The sequence below is a fragment of the Montipora foliosa genome, chromosome 3 (assembly GCF_036669935.1).
Source record: "Montipora foliosa isolate CH-2021 chromosome 3, ASM3666993v2, whole genome shotgun sequence".
Lineage (NCBI taxonomy): Eukaryota > Metazoa > Cnidaria > Anthozoa > Scleractinia > Acroporidae > Montipora > Montipora foliosa.
Genome location: NC_090871.1, coordinates 10108978 through 10128977, shown reverse-complemented (window position 1 = coordinate 10128977; position 20000 = coordinate 10108978). Strand labels below are relative to the sequence as shown.

Sequence of the window (20000 nt, the reverse complement as noted above, 5' to 3'; positions counted from 1 at the left end):
AGAGTTCCTCGTTGTATGCTTGGTGATCATAGCTCTTTGAATATATTTAGAAAATAAAGAGGCTATTCTCCAAATTAACGATTATCGTTAACTTCCAATCTTCTTTACATTTACTATTATCATTAATTTAGGACACTTTGTCCCAGGACTTGTGGTAGCAGAAACTGAAAAAGGAAAATAAAAGTTATATCAGTGGACTGGATTTGAAACCGGAGTTTCTGCTCTTTTAGGACCGCTTTTTCCTCTTCACCACTGATGATCAAGACCCTGTGTTCTTCAAAAATATAAAGAATTATTTATGTCTGGCATGAAATATCACTGCTGGAGAGCAATTAGACCTCAGCTTTAAATTGATTTTAAAATGTTTAGCTTTCTCATGAAGTTTGGTAAGCCGGCGTTTTGCAGTGTTTAATTAATATTGTTGTTGCCGAGTGATGATGCAGCATTATCAAATAGTGTTTAAAATATTGACCCTGGTCAAGTGGTTAGCTAACGTGTTATCAAAAAACATTTGCAGGTTCTAGTCCTGTCCATACATTTGGGTTGTCTTAAAAAAACACAACCCATCTTTTTAAGACTTTAATGACATTTTACTCTTACATGCAATTTAATATTTATAATTTAAATTATAGTTTACTATAATTAGTAATAATTAATTTTACTTTAGTATAACTAGTGTTAATAAATAATTATGAATCATCATTTATAGATTTTCGTGATTAAATTAAGATTTCTACTCTTCTATTCATTAAACTGTCAGTCTTCAAAATTGACGATAAATAGTAAATTCAGAGCCAATCAGGAATTAACGATAATCTTTAATCTGAGAAGTAAAGAAAGAGTTGGTGTCAAGCCGACAAAATCTCTTCTACATTTGTATAAAGTCTTCATTGTCGAACCCAATCGTCGCCAGAGAAAGAAATTAATTAAGTCGTACATTTATTCAAATTGACAGGGGGCTTCAACACTTATTAACTGTGGCCTCAATAAAACAATGTGTGTCCCTCGGTTTAGGTAATAATCGATAATGAATGCCTGAAAATTGTTAATAGTCATGTCATGCGAGAAGTAAGGCGCTGGTAGATTTTTATATACAGTATGTATATATATTGACTTGGTTGATGAGGGAAATTGGCCACAGGGAGGAAAAAAGATGTGCGTCAGAACGAATCGATATTTTGCCAGACATCTCCGTACTTCCTAATGGGGGACTTGAGCAACAACAAGGGAGACGGCAACGAGAACGTCACAAATTTGTATATTTGATGGACAAAAACAAAAGCTTTGCACGCCCCTGCACGTGCGTTTTTCACTTTTGTCTATTTCCTCACCGTCGTCTGCAAAACAACACTGACGTGAAAGAGCCATATTTGAGGTTTTATGAAGGACTTCAGCACTTAAAGATAGATAAATTATCATTTTCTCCCTTAAATTAAGCGCCGTTCCGACCAGTCTCATTCTTGAAGAACTACCACTCCCTTGTCATACTAAGAAGGTTGAAATAGTCACAAAGTGATTACAACAATTAACGCGAAGTTTATCTTTTGAGATGATATTCTCATTGCCGTCGCCGTCTTCGTTGCTAAGTTCTCTCCACGAAACATGCAAATCAATCCAGTGATTCAGCAATACTGCATGACCTTTCCCTTGCATTACCCCACTCTAGTTAAGCAATAGAGGACGTTTTCCGTGTTTCCATAGCCTCATCTAAACACGAGGGGGAATTGGAAGAATTCGAAACAGTTATGCAAACCCAAGACGCAGTCGAGGGTTTGCATAACTGTCGAGAATTCTCCCAACTCCCCCGAGTGTATAGATGAGACTATGGAAAGACTGAAAAAAGTCCTCTCTTGCTTTTATAAAATATATGTCAAAGATAATTCCACAAATGAAGGCAAATGCTGGTTTTTTTACTTCTAGATTGAAACAGATTTTTCTTGAACACGCTCATATTTCCTACCAGCCAATCAAAATTGGTGTGATGTCACAGCCGTGTTTCCATACTCTCATCCAAACACAGCTATTGACCAATGAGAGTGCGCGTACTATCATAATTATTTTATAACGTGATTGTTATCAGGCAATCGGATGTGATATTGCGGGTCCAGTGGAGTAACATTCGTCATTCAAGTTAAAATAGAGAGAATGGAAGGATTAAGTTTTGTATCTCACCCCATTTTTTACCCTCTTCAAGAAGGGCGTCGCTTTTTGTTTCGTTCCCTAGGAAACGAAACAAACTTACCTGACTTCAGGTCGTGAAGATTTACATTGATGTAAAGGTTGTAATTGAAAATCTAAACATCTTCCAGATTCAAAACAAACTTGTGAACACACGAACCCAAAGCCTCGAAAAAGATCAACGAGAGGAACACAAAACAGAATGAATGAATCCTAAACAGGAAATTTTGATCACCTCAGTGATATTGGTATTAACTGGCTGAAACGAAAAATTGTTGAAAAATCCACGTTATCTCTAGATCTATCTTTGCGAAGTGATAGGTAGACAGACGTCGCGGATTGAGTTACCGGGTAATTCGAGAAAACCAAGAATCAATCGTTGTAATACTAGTAATTAGGACGGAAAACAGGTAAGACTAAGATTGAAAGTGGAGTTTAAAATGTTTTGTATTAGTTTTTAATGTTTAAAAAAAAGGTATTTGTAGACCTTTACGTAACTTCGGAATAAGGTGGAATCTATGAGCTTCTCCCCGGGAAGTTTAGAAAGATTTGACCATTACTCCCTGATGGACATGTTACAATCAGAGGGAACCAATCAGAATGGTTCATAAAACAAATAATCTCACGCTGTTTGTCGATTGTTGCAACAATTGAGGCTATTGTTTAAGAAGGTGGTTTGATTACGGTGAGTATAGCATTTCAATTGATATTAGAATTCATATCGAATTCGTATTTGAATTCGAAGCTCTTAGATTGTAAAACATTCGCATTAGTTTAAAACTAAAATAGCCGTAGTCATAGCAAAAATCTGTTATACTGCGGTGCTGTATTCCACGAAAAACTGAACTTGATGCGTCACAGCAAACAAATGGAGCAATGAGAAAGTGTTCATGGCAGGTTAAGTGCTCTTTCACCCAATCAAAATATATAAAAGAAGATGATTACATTTCAAGTTCTCATGTTGTAAGGTATCATTGGTCTTTTTAAATTCGACTCTTGACGCATTCATAGTGTAGACGTCCACATTTCTGATTTAATTTCTCGAGAGTTCGGGAATAGAAGTAGCCAGAGTCAATTTGACAGATCGAGGGACTCACGCGCGCTACAATATTTTATCTTTCTTTTACCATTTCGGAAACGAAACACTATTTCTTTTTCAAATTGTTTCTTGATCTTTCTCCGTTTAGGAATGCGTTTCCTAATTGTATGGCGGTCGGTAGGAGTTATCAGTCTGAGTCACACGCGCCCCTCAACGACTTTTTTTTTCATTTTTCGACACTATTATAAAGGCGGATTACAACCGGTATTCAAATGTCACTCAGATGCAGAAATCATTGCCACTAGATCCCTTGGAAGCAAGACGAAGAATACATCGTCTACATTTCATTTAGCAATCAAAAACACTATCATTAATAATAAAAATATCATTTCATTTAGCAATCAATAACACGTGATCATTGCGTTGTTCTTTCCTATATATATATTTTGAGCATTCAGTACGATCTAGTTTTTCAGTTAATTCATTTATTCAACCTAGGGCTCGTTGTGATTTTTATTTATATAGCTTTTTCCTAAGAACAATAAGAGACTGGAATAGACCCATATCACTCAATGTCCAAACAAAAGATTTTGCCCGTCGAACCTCTCATTCAATGCGAGGCTGGACGGGCAAAGACAATGCAAAGACAAAGCCTTTATTCCCCAAGGACTTCAAAATGGCCGCCGAGTGATGAAGTTGAATTGCTTACCAGGTCCGCGTAGTTAGATCACGAGGTTATCCTGCTTTCTGTGAAAGTTTAAAGCGTCTGAATTAATATCTTGACCAAACTTGAACTTTAGTTTTATCATTTGAAAGGTTTTTAAATCCATTTTACTTTTTTGTACTTATTAGTATTGGTATGTTAACTATTTATCTATGTATTTATATCTGATATTTAATGTAATTTAATTTAATGTAATTTATTTGTATCTATTAGTATTTTAATTATTTATATGTATTTGTTAATCTGATTTAAAAATTAAAAATCAGATAAACAAATACATATAAAAAAAATTAAAATTTTTGTCTCTTCTGGATACGAAACTGTTGAAGAGTAATAAAGTAGAAATAGAAGTAAATTTCGGTGGACGTGAATGAAATGTTTCCATGACGATAGTCCTCTGTTTACTTGACAGCAGTCGAATTTGTCATGGAAACATGGATTGAGGTCCACCGCGTGCAAATGGCAACCGCTGTAAAAAAAAAAAGAGAAACCAACAAACACAACGAAAATAAGAAGGACTCTAAAGGTTGGAGTCGTAGTCGTAAGAGTGCTTATGACTTAGCGAAAATCAAAGATCGGAGTCGTAAGCGGAGTCATAAGCTCGACGGAATCCGAGTTAGAAGAATCCGATCGTTCCCATTTTCTTCCGACTCCGCTTATGACTCCGTCGCTTATGATCCAGTGAAAATTAGATTGTCGGAGTCGGACGCAGAAGCGCAAGAAACAACCAATCACAACGCTTGGAATCGAGCATTGTGATTGGTTTATTTTTCCGGCTTCTGCTTCCGACTCCGACAAGGCAGTTTTCACTGGATCGTATGCGACGGAGTAATAAGCAGTCATAAGCGGAATCGGTATTCTGCTTCCGACTCCGACAGTTTTTCATTAGATCGTATCGTTCTGCGCTTCTGATTACGACTCCGACTCCGACTCCGTCGGTAGTTAAAACCAGCCTTAACAAAGACAGTTTTAAGCTGCAAAAAGAGTACAGTGACAGGCCCAGGGAGCAGAAGCGAGTAGAGAGTTTAGTGTAAAACAAAAACAACATTAAAAGCAAATTGAGCACGCCATAACACCAATTCACCCGGTGTGGCCAGCATATCTCGAATGCGCACAACCATTACGTCCTAAGCGGACAGAAAAACTGAAAATCTGTACGGGCAAAATAATATTTACGTTTTTGATTAAAAGTTTAAAAAAATGTTTTACAAAGTCATTAACTTCCTCAACGGCTTTCAAATTCTTCTTTTTTATTGAAAAACTCAAAAATATGGGTCGGTCGGTCGTCGGTATTAATTGAAACTGGAGAGAAAAGGGGAACGGACTCGTGAAACTATAAACGAGGGAGGAAATTCTTCCTTCTAATAGTCATTTAGGAATGAAAAGCAGCAATCACACATCGGATTGGATCGGATTTACAAAACTCGGACTGGATCAATAACAAAATCCCCGCCAAAACTAGACGGACATCAGACAACGTGCTGAAGACAGGAGAAGTCGAATTCTGTGCCTTTCTCTCTTGTGTAGTCGTCCCCTCATTTATTGAGACTCGTCGAAATGTTTTTTTTTTTTTCCAGAGCTCCGGTCCGAGTTTTGTCGATCCGATCCGATCCGATCCGATCCGGATTTTGCCAACGGTCGTTCTTCTTTGGGTTCTCCGGTTTCCGTCTCTTCTCAATTTTGAGTTGATTTGATTTCTGTAAGTTTTCCCAAATTTGTACCTTAGCCGTTAGCGCCAAATACAGATACACTTGACACATTTCGATAAAGTTCATGATTATCTTTTATTATTTATTTGTCCTTTTATATGGTTCACTGACCTATTTGTTTAAAAATATCTTTCCACTAATTGTAGCCTGTTAGGTATTGACGCTATTTTGGGTTTAGTTTAAGGACTTTCACTTTGGGGTCATTTTAACTGTTAATTTGGTGAAAGGACTGGACTTCACACACAACGCAAAAGCTCAGTGTACATAACGATCGCTGTAGCCACCTAACCAGTTTACCTTCTATTATTGGCGATAAATGAATTCCCTCCTACACTGAATGACTTCTTTCATGAATTGACGACAAAATCGATGTGAAGAATGAAAGTTTGATCCTATTGTGACCAATGTAGACGGAAATTTTGCGTAATAATGTCACCCATTGTTTCGATGAGAATTGTTGAAGTATATGGGTGGAGTCCAACAGAGCCCCTAGGGAGTTTTTACTTTACGCCTGACAAATTCTTCAGTCATCAGAACAGCAAAAATCGCTGGAGAATTTATCCCATTTTGTCGAGAATAAAACTCCCATTTTCTCTTTAAATTTAAAAAAGTCCATTGTAATTTTTAATTTCAGATCTTTGCTTGTAATGGAGTAGATAAAACTGATATTTGTCTTCGGAGACCGCAAAATTTCATGCAAATTGCGCAAAAACGTAATTTTTGCTGTTTATTGCATATTTGCGTGCACTTGATTGACAGGTAATTTAGGCGACGAATCGTCCCCACGCTACTTGCTCGACTTCACTGCCAATCCCTCGAAGAAGCATTCCTCGTCGAGAGAGTATTTCTTCGGCAAACGACCTCTGTAGTCCAAAGAGAGGAACGACGACGGCGAGCCAGCTCAATAGGTAAGTTTTTTAACAAAGAATTTACCACCTAACCGCGACGGGTTGACTTTGTATCGCGTTTGATGCTTTGCGAAGTGCCTCAATTCATGTTGAAAAGTCTTCGAAAAAGGTTTATTATTGTAGAATACTTGTTTGCCAAAATATTCCACGTTAACCCATACTTGTTGCAAGATTTGCTACCCGCCTTATTTCGGTTAAAGCTCACCCTTAAAGTCACTTTAGAGCATCTTGTGGTGATATTTTTTTGTTATAACGGCGATAGCTTTTTCGGAGCGACATGCAGTTTTCGTCAAACAATAGGGCTTTTATTGGCCGCAATTTTGTCTGCTTGTAGTTTTGCTCTCAAGATCCCGCAACTTGGAAGCATTTTATGTTGCCGAAGAAGCACCCGATTTATAATTACAATACCCTGTTTGAAAAATGGCCTTTTCTGTGATTTTTGCGACAAAGAGTAGTCGCCTTCCTGTCGTTCATCAAACGCGAACCTGTTATATAAGATTATGGGACTTCTTGTCTTTCACGGAGAGAGTTGTAGACGAAATTGTTTGAAGTATGAAGGTTATTGCGTAGAACTGCTCAAATCATTTGATTTTTTTTATGACAGAAAGAGTGTTCTATGTCATTTACTTTAAACTTGTGCTGGATGTTATTTCTTTATGGCGTTGTATGTTTTGGCAGAGAGACTTCAGATTGCTTTTGATATCCCAGGCAATTCTCGCACTTACTCCCGTCGTTTCTGGCGTCCGCTGTTTGCAGTTGTTGTCCCTTATTTAAAGAAGCTGCATAACAAATGGCTCGGGAAAGCTTCATTCACGTGAATATTCTTATGCAGTTGACCTTCCAGGATATTTCACTAGGAAAGCGCGTACATTGAAATTAGCGGGGGCCTTGATGAAATGTACCTACATAGTAGCATTCGAACGCATGATTACTGTACCATGCATTCGAACGCATGATTGTTTTGGATTGTTTTGTCGCTCATGCACACTCGCCATAAAATTTTCAGGCTAGGACGCTGTGCGTGACAAATCTGTTCGCGATAAAGCTTTTCCTTCGTGATTCCGACGTCTGAAATAGTGTTTGGCTTGTCAACGGTTTGAAGGTATCGATCGTGCGGTTGTTCGGCGGGTCGGATAACTTATTTGTTATGTTGGTTCATTCTATTTTTCGGTTTAAATTTGCTAACGGGCAACGTGCTTGTGCTCAAAACTCTTCGTTGTCTTCTCAGTTATAGTTCGCCGATTCTTCCCCAGCAGATGCCATAAAGACCTCAATTCGGTAAGATCGAAAATTAGGCTAAAGCATTTTTAACACGTAAACAACATCGTATTATGATCTTTAGTTATCAAAGCATTATCGACGCTTTTTGCTCAGAATAGGTGGTTGTTTCGCGTTTATACTCAGTAAGTAAGGTCAGAATTTACGGATCACATTCTTTACGCTTCATTTTGTATAGGGTTGAAATTAAGGTGATGTCCGGAGCTTAGGTCTTGTTTACTCCGAGACAAAGATTGCTTTGATACGTTTTGAGGATTCCCATCCGTCGGAAAGCACGTAGCTTCCGAAGGAAGGGAAAATAACTCGGAACTTTGTTAAACCTGTAAGGAAACTTAAAGTAAAAAACATTTTAATTTAGAAGATCTGAATAAATTGTCTTTGTTTTACAGAGTTAAGAGTAGAAGAAACTCGAGGAGAGAGAAGGTAAGTTTGCTTGGAAAACTTGAAGCATTTGTGTTTTTCGATCGAGTTGTATATTGCACCGCCCGTTTCAAGTGATTACGTTCTAGCGTGAGCATTTGTCTAAAATAACATCTTTTGTCGCAATTTAAAAATCAAAATGTGCGTGGGCCATTCATTTCAATGAAAGATTAATTCTGTCTGTAATCCTCGAAGCCCACTACCTGTGAAATATGTGAAAATTTTCGCGCGTGGTTGCGAAGATTTTGCTAAGGCTTACACGTGATCGTGTGTGTGACCTTGCTATTGTTGCACATGGGCCAGCGATCTGAAATTCCTTTCGCATTAAATTATGTCCTTGATGTAAGCTAATATCTCGTTGAGTTCTTAAACCTGAAGTAACAGTTTGTCGGCCAAAAGCATGCATATTTTGTGTATTGTTTAGTTTGCTATGCAAGTTTTATTCCATTATTAACATCCCAGGTTGTTTTGGTTCAAACTACTCATTAAAGTTTTTGAAACCCGATAAGGAAGTGTCGTGGATAAGATTTCAAGTGTTTTTAATTTCTTGGGCGTTGAAGGGTGTATTTTGTGGGAGAATTTTTTGCCTTTAAGCACTTTTGCTGATGTCTAGTTCACTAATTCTTGTTTTTGTAACCTGTTTAGACAGTTTGCTAATAACCTAGAGTTCTTTTGCCAACGTCTGACAGTCATTTCTCCAGCATTTTAGACCACTCACCGGTTTGATAATAACGCCTTGCAAGTTGGCAGATGGCTACATACGTGTCAACTCTCCCGGATTATCCGGGAGTCTCCCGGATACGGAACGAATCTCCCGGTCTCCCGTACGGGTCATTAAATCTCCCGGATAAAAACGACTCTGAACCTTTCACAGACGTTTCTCCATTCTAGACTCAAATTGCATCCCCACAGTTTAAAAAAAATCGATTTTTTCTAACTCGTTTCATTGTTTCTTAATGCATTTCTTCATCTCTGAGTTTTAAACACACGTTAATAGAACTAAACAAAATGGCTTTCTTTAGCTATCATAACCATATAACCGATTGTTTGATTGGATCTCCGATTAACCAATAAAAATTATTGACATAAGTACCCTGTTTTCCCGCAAATTCACAATGGCGGCAGAATATTCTTGTATTCTGAAGGAGCTGCTGGGGGATGGGTGGGTGCGTTTTTGGGGGGAGAGGAGGGGAGGGGAGTGGGTAGATTGATCGAGGGGGAGAGATGGGGAGACCGGAAGGAAAAAATCTCCAGATTTTAGATCTCCATAGGTTGGCATCTCTGTGGCTATGTTTGAAAAAATGCCAGACGGCTCAATTTTGGGATATTGATTCTTCCAGAAACTGTTTGTTCAAGTCTTGACAAAGATTGATTACTTTGTCATTCTAATATTGGTGAGGCAAGCATGGTGCAACCAACACGCAATAGTAATATTGCCTCTTTTTTGTGCATGTGACCTTCAATGGGTTTATTATAATGTTTGGTATAAGTTGTCATCTTAAAGGGCCAAATTTTGGTGAACGATTAACTGAATTTGATAAAGCTCTCAAGTACATCTTAATCTTTTGGAATCTAATAACAGAATCCAAGAATTTAAAGGTAACCTTTGATGTATTATAAGTACATTGCAATCAAGTTGCACATCCTTGTTCATGTTTAGGAAAGTGAATTCATTCCAAATTTTTTTTTCATAATAAAAAAACAAGTGAATCTCTTTTTCCGACTACTGAGAAAGAACTACATGTTAAATAAGAAAAAATGAATTCTTGTGCCAAAGAAAACACAAAGGTCACTTCATGTTAGTGTTGGTGAAAGCTGATTAAAATATGGGAGCACAGATGGATAAACCTAAGCATTTATTTTATCATAAACACTTAACACTTAAGACTGCAATGCCATGTCACCATCTGTGCATTACGTTGGATCAACACAAACAACTTGATAAGCATAAACACACCACTGTTCAGACAGATCAAGCAACATTCAGTCTTTTAGTTTAAAATGTTTATCATTAAGTTACGTAAGTTCATGGGACACTTAAAAAAATATGTGATAATATCATGTTCCTCAGATATTGTCCATGTATTTCACTGAAAAAGTCTTTAAAAAAACTTCATAACATGAGAAAAGTTGACGAGAACTAGTAAGCTTTTAAAAAAGTAAATTTATTGACATGAGAATTTGAACTGAAGAGGTCATCTATCTCCTTATCTCGCCTTTCACTTTCAATTCCAACACTTTGAGTGAAATAATGCCATACTTTGTTACCTTGCCTTGTTGGCTTTTATGCCAGGCCTAATGTTTAAATTCATATATGCAAAAAAATTATGGTTTGGTTGCCTCTGAAGTGGCAGATATAAGCAGTTTGTTTTTCTCTAGCGTTTTCCTTAATTTAAGGACCGCTGTTTAAGTGATGTCTACAATTAAAAATTATTAATATTGTGTGTTAACAAATATTGTGGATGACGGTTGTATGATTTATTGAGGTGTAGAAAGTATAAATTGGCTTGCTCTCAACAAGTCTGACAGTGACAGCAAAATCATGGAGATGTTAAGGTTGTACTTGCACAATCATGTACTTCAGTTTGTCTTCAAGTTAAAGTGTCTTGAAACTGGTGTAGAAAAGGACCCAAAGCATTGTTGTCAAAGAGGCAGATTATTGTTGAATGTAAAAACAAGTAACATCATTTCAGGCAGTGCAAGCTTACCACAGCTATATGTAGCTTGAGAAACACATGTGATAGACATAAATTCATATGTATTGGAAAAGAGACTGTCTTTGTTCTCAACTTACAACTGGTAGCCTGTGATGTGCCATTCTTGATATGAAGGTACTTAGAGTAATACAATTCAGCATTGGTTACCATGTTTGTGGGCTTATTTTAATCTCAGACAATTTTATTATTTTTTTGAGGATAGATAATCACTGATTTCATTCACAGTGATTAGAACTAGATATTGTGTTAAAATCTGTTTTGGGATAAGTAGAAATACATGTAACCACAGTGACTGAAACAAGCAAGATACTCGGTGTACTCTATACTAGACTAAGTGTAATCTTCATACGGGCACTTTTTCTGTTTTTTAATAGAAATATGTTATTTCATAATCCAGGATTGTACAAAAATGTATCTGTTTCCATAAACAACAGCAGTTTTTATAAATTCCTTCAGCAAAGCTTTTTGTGATGGAGCGTAAGCTTTAAGTTGTTGAGCAGGGTGGGGGCAGTGATTGGTTCACTTGCTGTAACCCAAGGTGTGTTGGGTTTGACTCTTACTAGATGTCACATGGGTTGCATTTGTAAGGTTTCTTCTTCCTCTAAGAGGTTTCCTCTGAGGACTCTGCCTCCCCCCGCAAAAACTAGCTCTTTATTTGATCTGCTTTTTTAGAGTTGATTTGATTTATATTTTAGAAAATAATTTTTTGTGGTGGGAGAATTTGCATCCCACCATTGTGGCCTGGGCTTGGTTCCATAACTCGGCATCACATCTGTGTTAAGTTTGTTGCCTCTCTGTTCTGCTCTAAGAGGTTTTCTCCAGGTACTTGGGTGTCCTTGCACTAAATAAATAACATTCATCAGCCATTGATCCAGTGGTGATTTATTTTATGATTGAAATGTTTCGGTTTCTGTTTGTTTCAGTTGTCACTATGGAGACCAGCCGAATGGGAATTCCTCATGGTGAAATGAGTAAACAAGAACAAACGGCAATGTGGCAGCAACAGTATCATGACTCTGGCATTGTGTCAGGTGCTACAACCACAACTCATTCAGTGAAAGGCGATGATGATGACGATTACATGAAGACCACTCACATGACGTTTGAATGGGAGCAGGGGTTCTCAGACCAGGATATGCACGCAATGAATGAACAGTATGTCTCAACAAGGAGGTAAATGGAGACTGAAAAATAGATACCTCTCACTAACCTCATTTTCTTCATCTGAAAAACAAATAAATCTTATTTTATTAAAAGTTTATGAGAAACTTTCACCAAGCAAGTAGTCCATGGATTACATGTCATGTTGGGAGGGTTCTACATGGTGGGGTGAAGTGTTACATGTATTCTTCCATCTAACTAAAATTATTTCAAAACTTCTTTCTAATATATCCAAACAGCCAGCGCATCCGCCAAGCCATGTTTCCTGAGACTTTAGAAGAAGGAGCTCATATTCCATCCACACAGTTTGACTCTGCTTCCTCCACCGCTGTGCAGCGTCTAGCAGAGCCATCTCTTATGCTTAAGCAAGCTGTTGTCAACCTGATCAATTACCAGGTATGTTTCACATGTATTAGAAACACTTGAAAAGCTTTGAAGTTCAACGACTTCAGTTTAAAACTTCTTGGTCCTGAACCAAAAACTTAGAGGTTGGTGCATTTATTTATCAAAGTTCCAATGTTACGAGTCGTTCAAAAAATTGTTACAAAACTCTAAACCTTGAAGGAAGTTTCAGTTAAATTTTCAGTCAATGTTCATTTGTTTCTCTATAAATTCGTGGAAATTAATAATACAAAAAGAAATTTATGGTGTTTGATTGACTGTCTTTCAGAATAGGCATACAGCTGTACATGGAATAGAAGTTTGAAATCACAGAGATTCACATTAAAATTTTCAAAATCCTGCTAAAATACTATTTTAGACATGTTATACTGTACATTGTACAGTATCTTTATGTTGCTTCAAAATGCCAGACGTACCATTTTAAATCATCACTCTACATGTACGTATTAGAACTTATTCAAGAATAGGGTAGGAAATACCGTATTTACCCGTGTATAAGTCGACCCCATGTATAAGTCGACCCCCCATTTTTGATGGCAAAAAATGCAATTTCTTAATTTCTTTGTTAAATGTTCATGGGACACTAATCTTGTATTCTTCGATTATTTTCTGGAAATGTGGATACACAAAAAAATCAGGGCCTCAAGCGCTTAATAGTTCTGTTGTTCAACAGCTGTTGTATATGCGGGCATTTTGTCCTTGAGTTTCGAAAAAGTTCTCAGAAAATCGAACATGTAAACCTCCAACTCACCTCTTTCGTTGTTCAAGGATAAAGGGCTTTAGAGGATAAGCACAATGCAACATCACAGAAGCAGGAGTCAATCTTTGAAAATAACTTGCGAACGATGCGAAAATGTGCAAGGTTTTATTGGTCCTTGATTTATAATTTCTCAAATGACAAACAAAACAAAACTCATAAACCAAACAATACGAAGTTTGCAAAAGCATTTAAATCTGCCAGGTTTGTATAAAGAATAAAAAACATTCATTACCAACCAGCATTTTCACGCAACACGAGTGACGATGCTTGCGCACAAACACGAAGTATTGCGCCAGGTTACTAAGCCGTTGAACGATCGTGTTTTATTTGAAGGAACAGAAATGACTTTTAGAGCTTTCCGCCTTTGGAAAACGAAAATTTCCAGTGTCTATTTCATATTTGTGCTTGTGAGTATCTTCAACATTTAGAGTTGGACAAATCCTTTTTCATTTCAACTGGAATTGCTTACATTCGTTTTGAAGTCTTTTGTCATTCATTTTGAAGTCTTTTAAGTCGGCTTTTGTCCACTGCCTTCGTTATGCCCAAGACAACGTTAACATTATTATGTTAATTTTGAATAAATTACTTAGCTGGAACTTGGCTCAAAATCTTTGACCTGTGTATAAGTCGAGGGCGATTTTTGGAGCTTCTTTTGAGGCCATAAAAGGTCGACTTATACACGGGTAAATACGGTAGTTATGAGAGGGGTTTGGGCTTTTCCTTTAGCAAGACCTGCAAAAGGCAATGTCCTTAAAAGGTTGATTTTCCCTTTGGACAAACTGAGGACCAAATGTTTTTTATTATATCTCTCAGATAGTATGTGCACGCTGTGTTTGGCTGAATAAACGTGTGAAACTGTTTGAATCTTGCAAGCAACTATCGGATTTTGACACAACAATCTTTGTGGCAGTTAATATTTCAATTAACCTTCTGCTTGACCTCAACTGCTTTCCTTTCCTGCACGGCTGATTACTGTAGAGATATAATAAAGATTTACTAACCTCGGTTTCCTGGTCTGTTCTGTAAATGGAGCCTTGTTTTCTCCCTTTGATTGATGGTCTGTGCACTTCGCACTTGGGCTGGCCATAAATTCAAGGGGAAAAATGTGGGCCATAATTTACAGTACAGCCCTTGAACTTGATTAGTAAGAGGTATGTAAATGCAAATTTGATTTAATCAAACTAGTTGAAAAAAGTGAATTTCGATGATAAAAAGATTGAAGAGCTATTGTTCAAAATGTTGGTCATTGAATCTTCTTACAGGAGCAATTCAACCTTTCTCAACAGAGCACCACAGTTTCTTTAGCAAATAAACCTTTCATTTGAATATAAATGGTTTAAAATTGCAGGATGATGCTGATCTTGCAACTCGTGCTATTCCTGAACTGACCAAATTATTGAATGATGAAGACCAGGTATGTTGTGGTCACGGTGTTTGTGTTCTGTTTGTTCATGTAATTTAGGTAAATGCAAATTCAACAAAAATTGTAGCTTGAAAACAGAAAGATAGAAAATGTGAAGATATTCTTCAGTGTTAACTCAAGGATGTAGAGGTTAAACCTATGCCCTTCTGATCATGAGTGTGGATGCTTTGCCACTGACCTATGGGAGGCTTGTGGGATCAAGGCAATTTAACTAGGGTGATGTGACAGCATTGTTGTCGCACCATTCTGATAGGATCTGAATTGGTAATATTCACGATTATAACAAAAGAGTTTACAGTGTACGTGCTAACCCTGTTTAGTGAAAATGAAGAGATTTACTTTGTGGTATTGAGTATGGGTTACTCCAAAAAAAACCTGAGTGCTCCTTTGCAAGAGTCCTTTGTGCTTCAGTAGGTTAAAAGAACTAATGAAAATGAACAATGGAGATATTTGTTCTCAGGCGCATTATCTAAACCTTTTCATGATTTTCTCAGGTGGTTGTGGGCCAAGCTGCCATGATGGTGCATCAGCTTTCCAAGAAGGATGCCAGCCGTCATGCCATCATGAATTCACCGCAAATGGTTGCCACTCTAGTGAAAGCCCTGAACAACTCCAGTGATGCTGAGACAACGCGCTGCGCAGCTGGCACTTTACACAACTTATCTCACCACAGGTAACAGATAAATCGAATCTGGCAATTCTTGGGGCTCTAAAAATATAAATCGCTTGATAATAAATTATGAGAAAATGAAGAAGCATGGCAGATTAGACAGATTCTTACAAACCTAATATTTAAATGTATTTGGACAATTAGAACAGTTGGTTATTCTGTTAATGACAAAGTACTCCCTAATTTTGGTGCAAAATTTCAGTGTTAATTTGTAATTTCACATGTGAAATTACAATGTTGCCATAGCAACTTTTCCTGCAGTGCCAAAATGGTGTCCAGGTTTTAAAATAATGCACGCCTTATGAACCTAATTTGTCACCCATGATATTCATAGCTAATCAAAAAGGGTATACTCGTGAAGTTAGGGAATAATTTCATTCGCATTTTGTCCAAAATGAAATGATTTCCCCTGCTTAAATACTTGCGAAATTATTCCTAAAAATTCGACTTGTCACCATTTGATTACCCATACAAATCAGCTACCAACTTTAAATTTTATTGAAACCCATAGCTTCATGTATTTACTGGTGTGTGAGTTCCTGCAGGCCTGTAATTAAAGGGGGGAGGGGGGGGGGGAAGTCATGGGTAGTTTGTTGAGTGCTGGAAATTCAGATGCAGATATGTGACCACTCGTCCGAAAACATACACTAACGGTTTCCTGTTAAACGACTGAAGCCGTTGGGTACCCGTTGAAAACATTTACTAAAGTGTTGGAGGTGTTGAGAAAGCTGTTGGGTTTTTCCCCATTACCTGTTGAAGGCCTTGAGAAAAGCCATCGGAAATCATGTCTTCTAAACGGTTGGAAGTGTTGGAAAAAGCCTCACTAGTGCTCACAAAAAACGTTTGTCACAATCTGTCAATACAGTATTATAATTAAGCTTATGTTACCTGAGTGAAACGTTGAAAAAATTCAGTAAGTTGGTCTTCCTGCCATAAAATTACATGTATGCAGGGCTCGAAAAATATTTGAATTCCACCTTGCCCCTTGATCAAGTAACTCTCAAATATTTTCCTTGCCCAGGGCACTTACCCGCTTGCCCACGTTTTCAATACATAAATAATTCATGAACCCAAAAATGGAAGTCATACTACAGGCATGTTTTAATGTAATAAACCCATCTTGACTGTAATCTTCTTAGTGCTGATCAATTTCATGTTTCCATGTATGCCATTATATTGTAATACTTCCATAACTTTTAACTTCTTCGTTCCGCGTTTATGAAGTTGTACCGTTTGTAATAAATAACATGGACAACACTTGTGTAATCACATTGAAGTAGTGTGTACCGTACCCTATAGTATTGTTTTAGTTGAAGAAGTGTGGAACCAAAACCTTACTTCCTGACTGAATACCAATTAATGCTCAATGATTCAGTAAAAACCACAAAATTAATGCTTGTAAAAACAGAAGAAATTATAGATTTTTATTTAATTTTCAGGCAAGGTTTGCTATCCATCTTCAAATCTGGTGGCATCCCAGCTCTTGTGCGATTACTTGGCTCTCCTGTAGAAGCAGTTGTGTTCTATGCCATCACAACTCTCCACAATCTCTTGATGCACCAAGAAGGTGCCAAAATGGCTGTCAGGCTTGCTGGAGGTTTGCAGAAAATGGTAGCCCTGCTGAGTCGAACAAATGTCAAGTTTCTTGCCATTGTGACAGGTACAGTGGAGTCTCTTTACAGTGTCAGCAACTTTTTCACAATCAGCGCATTCACTCCTCGGGTGTCCTAAGATGTTTCTCCCTAGCTGGAGTCAGTGGAATGGTTGAGGGTACATAGTTTTTGACTAGTTAACCCATTGACACCTCAAATGCCCTAGGACACTCCAAATTGACGAGTAAAATCGTTTGGTGCCAGACAGTAAAATCTGTCAAGACCCTCTCCCAGGAGTCACTTGGTTAGTCATGAGTACATCCTGGCTCATCTCCGTATGATCTTACTAGCATAAGAGAAAAATCCTGATAGGACTTCTCACTTGGGAATTGTGGAAGTTAAAGAAGCCCTCTTTTCTGTGTACTTGAATTGCAAATGTAAGAGAATTGTGAGATGTAAGGTACCTCTACAATAATGTTTACAGAGCAAAACTTTAAAGTACTGTAGTCTTAGGTTTATGCACTTTGAACTCGATCATCTGGTATCAAGTAACACCCACAGCAGAATATTATTGTCTTTTCTATTGTAGGTGCTGAAATTTAATTTATTTACGTAAGGTAACATTTACATTGTTGATTGCTGATTTGCCACAGATTGTCTTCATGTTCTTGCTTATGGCAACAAGGAAAGCAAGCTGATTATCTTGGCATCAGGTGGACCTGCTGAATTGGTGCGCATTATGAGAACCTACACTTATGAGAAGCTTCTTTTTACAACCAGCCGTGTGCTGAAAGTGCTATCTGTAGACACAGATAACAAGCAGGCCATTGTTGAGGTAATTACATTGTAATTCAGGGTTTTACAGCTACAGCTGTAGATGACTGCAAGTACCTGTACTGTGGAGGGCATGTGTTTCTAGAGCAAGATTGTTTCTATCATTTTAGTGAAGTAAGCCTTGCAATGTTCCATTGTTCTGGTTAATCTATAAACAACAACAACCACTTATTTATTTGTCACCGAAGTGCAAAATTAACGGAGAAGACATTGAGCGTATAGCCAAAAAACTACCCAGAGTAGTGAAAAAAAATAAGCAAGCCGAGAAGTTAGGTTAATAAATAATCTTATATATATGCAGTTGTAATACAACAAACTGTAATACAGCGCTTGAAGCTCAGTTTTTTTCAAGTCACCTTTTGGCGACCTTCATTCACAGAAAGGTCGCCAAATATAAAATGTTAGTTGCCATTTTCCCTCGATGACACACTGTGGAGTATTATATGAAGGAAAGAACTGCTGACCATTTTGAGATAAAGATGGCCCTACGATCGCTAGCGTGTACATCTATTCGCTGTCCTTCAACTCTTCATACAAATAGAGAAAGAAGAGAACTGCAAGAATTGCAAAAGAAATGTATGGACAATGTTTCTGTATGTATATTATCAAGCTTTTTCATTTTGTCTGGATCTAGAGTTTTAAAAAAATAGACCGATTATCACGACACCACTTCCACGCCGGAACGATCACCAAATTTGTGACGGTCCTTGGTGATAATTTTAGTTTCCATTATTTCTTCTAGTTGCCATGGCATGGTGACCCATTCGGTCGCAGCTTCGATCGCTGTAATAAGTAAAATAGAAAAGTAAACATTTAAATAAACAAGTGAAAAAAAGAAGAAATAGGCATTAGATCTAGAACATACTTATTCAATCAAGGTCAAGAATAAAATATTTGATTATTGCACATTATTATTCTAGCTAAAGCAAATGTCACTCACTGTTTATAAGCCAATCGAAAGCGACATTATAATTCTTGCAGGAAATTTTTCATGTGTGTGTAAAAATTTTACTCAGCCCTTAGCACATTAGTGATTGTTAATAATCAAGAAAATTTTACACACAGGACTGTGTAAACTTCCCGCATGAATTATAACGTCACTTCCAATTGGCTCATAAATGATGACATTCATTGTCGGCTAGAACATGTGCAATGCCGGGATACTCTCCCTTTTAGGAGTTTTCGTATTGCTTGTTTAACCCATTGACTCCCTGGAGCGAGACTTGAAAGATTTTACTGTCTAATGCCAAATGGTTTTACATCGTACTTGTCAATAGGGGGTGGTTCTGGATTCAATGGGTTAAATGATTGCAATAAAAGTATTTTTTCCCCCTCATCAATTTAACATTTGTAGTTGCCTATTGTGAGATTTTCCACCCTTTTCAGGCTGGAGGAATGCAGGCTCTTGCCATGCATTTGGGTCATCAAAGCAACAGACTGGTGCAGAACTGTCTATGGACTCTGCGTAATCTGTCAGATGCTGCAACCAAAGAGGAAGGGCTCGACAACTTGCTTCAAATGTTGGTACAGCTGCTTTCGTCCAATGACATCCAAGTGGTGACGTGTGCTGCTGGAGTCTTGTCAAATCTTACGTGTAATAACCCAGGCAATAAACAACTTGTCTACAGATTTGGTGGCATTGAGGCACTTGTCAGGACCTGCATGCAGGCTGGAGACAGCGAGGAGATTACCGAACCAGCGGTAAGGAAACTGACATTTTCTATTGCTGTAGTTTTTCATTGCGTTTAAGTCCATTATTAATAATTTTCATCTTAAGTTTCCTTTAACAGTTTTGAATAATAGTGGTTACCCTAATGGCTTTTTTTGTGTGACTTTGGTAAAATTGTGAATGCATTGTCTTGTGAATTTTGATAGTGTTGGCTTCTCTCAAGGCCTGGATTTAAACACCAATACACTTAAGGCGTGATTCCTTGAGGCCATGCTGATGATTCGTTGCTTGACTGTGGATACATTCAGAGCTCTATAGACACTTTTGCAATTAAGAAAGCTCCCATTGCCAATGTGTTTAATGAGTTATAGCATGTTGTGTGTCGTTCATGTTAAAAAATCTTGTCACTTTTACCGCTTATCTGTTTTGAACAAGAGATTGAACAAATGATTCCTTCTTATTGTGTGCCTGCTTAATAACATGTTATTAAATCTTGTACAAATCTGGACAAATGAA

At 37.5% G+C, this 20000-nt stretch overlaps 1 protein-coding gene across 1 annotated transcript in view; it reads left to right on the top strand.

Annotated features, from left to right (window-relative positions):
- Window positions 1-2446: 2446 nt before the first annotated feature.
- LOC137996705 (catenin beta-like) overlaps window positions 2447-20000 on the top strand; it is a 21410-nt gene continuing 3856 nt past the window's right edge. Inside the window, exons 1-11 of the mRNA XM_068842244.1 lie at window positions 2447-2588; window positions 6410-6558; window positions 7787-7836; window positions 8226-8259; window positions 11897-12146; window positions 12374-12530; window positions 14645-14710; window positions 15214-15392; window positions 16829-17049; window positions 17635-17816; window positions 19202-19516. Coding sequence (XP_068698345.1) covers window positions 11905-12146; window positions 12374-12530; window positions 14645-14710; window positions 15214-15392; window positions 16829-17049; window positions 17635-17816; window positions 19202-19516 — 1362 coding nt within the window. The 5' untranslated portion in view covers window positions 2447-2588; window positions 6410-6558; window positions 7787-7836; window positions 8226-8259; window positions 11897-11904. The remainder of the gene's footprint in view (window positions 2589-6409; window positions 6559-7786; window positions 7837-8225; window positions 8260-11896; window positions 12147-12373; window positions 12531-14644; window positions 14711-15213; window positions 15393-16828; window positions 17050-17634; window positions 17817-19201; window positions 19517-20000) is intronic.